The 6,769-nt window shown below is 40.4% G+C and overlaps 1 protein-coding gene across 1 annotated transcript in view; it reads right to left on the bottom strand.

Annotated features, from left to right (window-relative positions):
* Positions 1-509: 509 nt before the first annotated feature.
* The window catches only part of LOC134083483 (nephrin-like), a 58,420-nt gene continuing 52,160 nt past the window's right edge, over positions 510-6,769 (bottom strand). The window contains exons 13-15 of the mRNA XM_062539807.1: positions 5,892-6,003; positions 914-1,108; positions 510-537 (exon numbers count right to left, since the gene is read on the bottom strand). Of these exons, the coding sequence (XP_062395791.1) occupies positions 510-537; positions 914-1,108; positions 5,892-6,003 (335 nt within the window). The remainder of the gene's footprint in view (positions 538-913; positions 1,109-5,891; positions 6,004-6,769) is intronic.

The raw sequence follows: 6,769 nt of genomic DNA, 5'->3' as shown, positions 1-6,769 counted from the left end.
CGTAAAAGCTAGTTGGGTAAATATCGTGGAAATTCAAATGTTCCTCTTTTAACGTTGCGGTGACAAAAGACATTCTTTAAAATGCTCTCAATCATCGCCGGGACGTTATCTTGTTTGTTGGGAGCAGATCTGGCAGACGTCAGTCAGTAAGGAGAGTAGCCTATCATACGGAACTGGGCCAGTCTTAGCCCTTATTGGCACCAGATCAGTAAAACGGTCCCAAAACAATTGGGACCAATGTCCGTTTGGACGCCGGCTCAGGTCCATTATTCAGTCCGTGTCGTGGTAGGTGTGTTTTGCTATCTGGGACGGACCTAGATGAGTGCAAGTCCATATCTGCCGCAGATCCGTCAAACGGATCCAAAAATTTTGGACCGATGTGCGTTTGGACGCCCGATCAGGTCCGTTATGCAGATCCGTGCCGAATGTTGTGGTAGATGTGGCCCAGTTCCGTCCCAGTGTAGTTTTGCTATCTGGGCATACTACGATCAATCTTTTAAGATTGAACATTAGTGGGGAGGCTGCACTTTGTTTCTTCTGCACAAGAGGGCCACATAAAGGCTGTGTAGGACCAATAGACTTAAATTACATTCATACTTTAACTTGGTGATGACATGGTGATGACATGTCCACTCACTCTCTTCATACATCCCACAGGATTCTCCATAAGAGCAAAACATTCATTCATCGGACAACGTTGGCACACCAAATTCCACTGATTTGACTAACTTTGACTTTGAGCATATAATATATGTTTATGAGGAGAACTGGATCCATGTTGTGCTTGATATCGCCAATAATTGGGAATGGGAATGTGTGTGCAAAAAGTGCTAAGAAAACGGATTTGAAAACTGTTTCTTCTACTCAAGGCAGTCATGTTACAGCACGACCACACATATTAAATGTCTCATACCTCTCATACTGACCTCTTGTAGTAACAGTGAGAGCAGTATTGCCATCAGCATAGCTACTCTCTCCCATGTTATTGACAGCATTCACAGAAAAATTATAAGTAGTTGCTGGCAGAAGGCCAGTGACTGTGTAGACTGTTGCTTTGGGTGGGAAAACATCCACATAGTGATAGCTAGAGAAACCTTTCCAGTGATACCTGTACACAAATCAAAAATTAAAAGTGATATTCTCCACTGCTCCACTGGACATAATGACTTAATTTAGGATGAATTAGGTGAACTAGCTTTGATAACCACATACATATACACAAATGTAACATGATAAGCAGTGACGGACTGTCCGTGTGGATTTTGGGCACTTGCCAGAAAGACTACGCGTCAAATGGGCTTCTCACTCGATGGGCCTCTCACTCTTGCACTGCAGAACGTAGCATTTTATCAACCTTGGCCGCGTATCCCAGATTCGATCTTTCTTAAAGACTAAAGAAGGCTCTTAAGAAGGGTTTGGCTAAGAAGGAGCGCTAAGATACGGGTGTTTCCCAGACGCGTTCTTAACTGCCTTCTAAGGAGAACCTTAAGATCAAACCTAAGACGCTACTTAAGAAGCTCTTTACGGGAGCTGTCAACCACGGTGGTGCTGAAACTGAATCAATCGATGCCAGGCTAATCGATCACCCACCCCTTTATCAGCGCATAAGTCTCACACAGCGCTCCGTGTTCCCTTACAGGTGCAATTAGGTTACGCATGTGGGTGGTTGACATGACATGGCCTTTTTTTGGTCCAGAGTGTCAAACTGAAGTAAAGAAATGTCTAATATCCAAATAAATAGCCACAAGACTCAATGTTCTTCTAAGTGCATGAAACCTCATATGGAGTGACCCCATATCATATGGTGTGATGGGGTTTTGCTGTCACACCATATGATTTATTTGTCACACCATATGATATAATCTGTATTTTCTTACATAAATAATGTTTTTTCAAACATATGTTTAACTAATAGTTTAATGTTATAGTACATATCTTAACATATTTAACATTTTGTTAACATTTATTATTTAATCTGTGGCACCTATTACCCAAGTGCTATACAATATCTGGTGGAATTCTGTTTTACAAAGTTCTGAGTTTTTAACAGTGATCCTTTATGTGATATATTTGTCTTAGCCTATGTTTTATTGTTTGTGAAATTCATATATTCACATTTTTGCGTTAACAGATTGTTATTTGGTGTGATTTATCATATGGTGTGACACCATATCATTTGGTGTGACATCAAGGAACATCAAGAAATTATGAAAATAAAAAGGCTTTGGGAGTCTAAATCATACAAATCTGAATGGAACAGATAGGAAATAGGGTCAGCAAACAATGTATCCATTTGATCTCTTTTGTATCAAGATATGTCCAAATTAATATGAAGTTTATTGAAAGATTGGGAACAAATGTCTTACGTTGTGTATTGATGAATAAATATACCGTAAAATAATACATTTCCACAAGGAAATGCTAGATCTTGATGAAGTAAAGATAGAAGATTATGATACACTGACTCACATAAAAAATGTATACCCACATTTTTTTTACACACAATAACTTTCATGTTTCACCATATGACAATTTTAGTCACTAACACAAGACATTGGTGAATTAATATGAATTCCAATACAAATTCTAAAAGAGCATACACATTTTGGGAATGGGAGAGTCAGTACAACAGAAATAAGTGATTTCCATGCATAATATCTGACTTTTTTTTTCAAAAACTGTTTTTTGTCCTAAAACGTCAACCACCCACGTATCGTGTGTGCGTGCGTGTGTGCGTCAGTGATGCGCGGGCTGATCCAAATCGAGCGGGCGACCGCGGTCACCCGCGGTCACCCGCGGTTATGGGTCAAGAAAAAATATTTTTAATGATATGCGGGTCATGTTTGGTCGGGTCGGTAAAAAAAATAAATTGTCATTTATATCGTACATAATTGTCTTTAGAAGAAAAAGACATAAGTTGCAGCATTCCCACTGAAACGCGATTCTATCCCCCACATTTTGTCACGAACATGTAGAAATGCACTTGTTGTTTCTGCGTAGACAGACCCTCGGCTACACTTGACATGCAGTTGTGTTCTGTTCTCAGAGCATATGCTTTCTCTGTCTATGATCTGCAGCTTTTATCTCGAACTGCTGGCCTCTACAGAAAGTGGCAGAATCGTCTACTGAGCAGCGAAGTTGCCGATGCAATGCGTGTTTCTCAAGTCTGATAATTTCCAGCAAGATCGAATGGTATTATGGAAAGAAAAATAAACTAAAAGTTTCCCAAATCAGGAAATATTTCTTAATTTAATGTCATCAAGGCATATAGCCTACAATTGGTATGAGCATGCAATATGTGCGTCCTTGCGCAACTTATAGGCCTAGTGGCTCGTTGGAAAGCCCCACGTCTGCTCTTCCCCACGTCGTGCAATAAAGGTTTCATCTCGCTGCAATTTATAATCGCGGAGCAATGGACTTTTGGTCCATTGATGAAGACGTTAATAAAGAGTTTCTTAATAATATTCTATGCCTGCATTTCATGCTTGGGAGAGCTTCAAGGCATTCATGTGAGGAACGGCTGAGACAGAATTTGTAGGCTATAGGAAAATCCTAGGCTAATTATGTTCAATGTTGAGTCAAACAGCCACATTTTTGGATGAATGCTGACACGGAACAAAAAAAAGGTAGACTAAATGCATGTTTCCCAAATTCTGAGCAATTATAGGCTATATATAATTAGGCAATATAGGCTATATTATTGTTTTACATGCATATGAGATACCAATTTTGCATAGCTCAATGACGCTACGACTAAGTTAGACTAGGCTACTTTTTACAATAAGCGGGTCGGGAAGCGGGTCGGGTCCTGTATTTCAATATTTTTTTTTTGCGGTCCGAGTTGCGGTCGGGTTAGTTGTAAACGGCGGGGCGGGGCGGGGCGTTCAGACACGTACCCGCGCATCACTGGTGTGCGTGCGTGTGTGTGTGCAGGCCCGGGTGGCTAATCGGGAGATTCGGGAGGATTCCTGGTGGGCCGTTAATGTTTTGGGCCGTTGTAAATATTGTGAGTGTAAATATAGCCTATTGCTTCTGAAGATAATTTGCTTGCTAACCGGGCGGTCCGCAATAACTTCCTGCACCTGCAGCGAGACGCTGGTGCGCCTGGAGAGGGAGAAGCTGGTGGTGCAGGTGCTGCGGGGGATAGAGAACCAACTCCAAAGACAAACTGCCCTGCAGGAAGAGATGGTCCGGATAAAGCAGGAGAGGTTGGAGCTGCTGCACCTCTGGGCTGAGGGCAAAATTGCAGCGGGTTGCTCTCTGGACATGCGGAGACACCAGAGTGATCAGACGGGGCAGCCGGTACTTTGCCTGGACAGCCTGGTCTGACAGCACGTCCAGTGGGGAGAAGTGCTGACGCACGTATACATTAATGTAAACTGTTGCAGCCATGGTTTCTCACACCCGTGGACTTTGGCAACGCCTTTATAAAGTAGCAGGTGAAGCCTCTCTGGATTAGGTTCAGCTGAGTTCAATTCTGTTTCCTTGATATCTGTGAAATGTCACAGGGTTGTTGATGTTTTCGGTAACACTTTACTTGACGGGTTCGTTCATAACACATTCTTAACAGCTGTCATGAACTGCACATGAAGCATTCATGACTGTTTCATGAAACATGACTCAACATTCATACCAACCCTTTCATGAATGTGGAAGACAAAACGTCAAAAACTTGTCAAAATAAAAGTTAAACAATCGCAAAGCAGCATTGCTGTCTTTTTTGTTTAAGCCATCCTGATCGTGTCACATCGTCAACGGGGAAGTCCAGTATCCAGGAGAATTTGTTTTTTTGTTTGTTTGTTTGTCTATTTTATGATATAAACCATATTTTATGGTAACCTCTGAAGAATGCATAATTGTCTACACCAATGATATATAAAATAGGAATGTCCAACCATTCAGATGTACACAGATGGTCAGTAGTTCACTTCCCAGTATGAATACTTCACAACTCGTATAGTAAAGTGACATTTGAAGTAGACTTCATAAAATATTCATGAGATGTTAACAAATGCTGGAGAGGATTCATAATACCCTGTATATGGATTACTAGATTGTTGGACTTTTATTTTGACAAGTGTTCATCGTTTTGTCTTCCACATTCATGAAGGTGTTGGTATGAATGTTGAGTCATGTTTCATGAATCAGTCATGAATGCTTTATGTGCAGTTCATGACAGCTGTTATGAATGTGTTATGAATGAACCCGTCAAGTAAAGTGTTACCATGTTTTCTATATTATATGCAGATGTGTGGGCTTATTCAATAATGTTTTTTTTCTTCTCAACTATTAGCCTATGTTTCTTGCGCCAGTGGTCCACATCTATGACTGCATTTCAACATTGAACATTGTTTTATTATTTAAAAAAGTGGAGGATATCAATTTCCCTGACGCAGCTTGATCATGTAGCCTAGAAATCTATACGCCCCTAGAGGCAGGCTATATGATCACTGAGCATTTGATCGCTAAGAAGGCTGTTCAGAGTGTGTCAGCTTGATCTTACGTTTCCTTCTTAGTGAAAGATCTTCTTAAGCTAAGAGCGACTCTGGGAAACACGCTCTTCTGTCACAGCGTTCTTAAGAGCGCTCAAAAGAAGATCGTAGCGTAAAGAGCTTCTTAACAAATCTGGGAAACGCGGCCCTTATCGGCATGGTGCAGGATCTTATAACATCCAGCTGTAGGCAGCTCCTCTTTATGTACAGGTTTCCAAAAATATATAGGTTTCATAATTTCAAAAAATTAACGAAAATACACAAGAAAACTGAGTGAATCTCTTGAAAGTGGGTAACAATTTAGCAAGGCTAGCAGATGTGGGTGAAACAATTTTTTGTAAGAATTAAAAATCTAAAATATGTTCACAATAAACGTATGTTAATCAGTCCTCTGCCTACCTGATACGAAATGTCTGTGACAAGCCTCCATCAAACCCTGGCTTCCACTCCAGTGTCACAGAGTTATTGCTGACATGCAGCAGTCTTAAGTCAGATGGGGGCTCAGGGTGATCTATGAAAGAGACATTAGGGCCAGCTGTACATTTGAGAAAGGGCAGTGCAAGTTGATTCTTGATTACCATAATCTCTAACTTGTGCCTTATGCTTATACCTGTCAATATGATTAGAATGGGATAGGTACAGTAGACATAGCTATAGATATAGATAAGGGAACAATTTAAATACAGATATGGGGGTCTATAGATTAACAAACAACATTATACAATGACCCAGAGAAATAAACTATATTGCCAAAAGTATTAGCTCACCTGCCTTGACTCACATATGAACTTCAGTCACATCCTATCATTAATCCATATTGGGTTTATTACAACGTTGGTCCACCCTTTGCAGCTATAACAGCTTCAACTCTTCTGGGAAGACTTTTTTTTTTTTAAATCCCATGAACATATTCCTAAACTGTGTGGAAAGTTTTCTCAGAAGAGCTGAAGCTGTTATAGCTGCAAAGAGTGGATAAACATCACAATAAACCCTATGGATTAAGGATGGGATGTGACTGAAGTTCATATGTGAGTCAAGGCAGGTGAGTGAATACTTTTGGCAATATAGAGTACATAAAAGCCTACCTACATTGGACCTTTCCAGAAAAAAACAATGAAACGTGTAGGTGTCTTAAAGATTAACTATGCAAGTTTTTTGTAGCTTAATTTGCCTTAACTAATCAGCTTCGGAGTCATTGGAATGGTTATTTGACTTATTTCGGGCTGAATGACGGCTATCTCTAGGCGGGAAAAACCATGCATGCAAGTTTAGTGCCA

This window comes from Sardina pilchardus, chromosome 6, assembly GCF_963854185.1.
Source record: "Sardina pilchardus chromosome 6, fSarPil1.1, whole genome shotgun sequence".
Taxonomy (NCBI): domain Eukaryota; kingdom Metazoa; phylum Chordata; class Actinopteri; order Clupeiformes; family Clupeidae; genus Sardina; species Sardina pilchardus.
The sequence above is the reverse complement of the archived record's forward strand: the minus strand, read 5'-3'. Positions and strand labels throughout refer to the sequence as shown.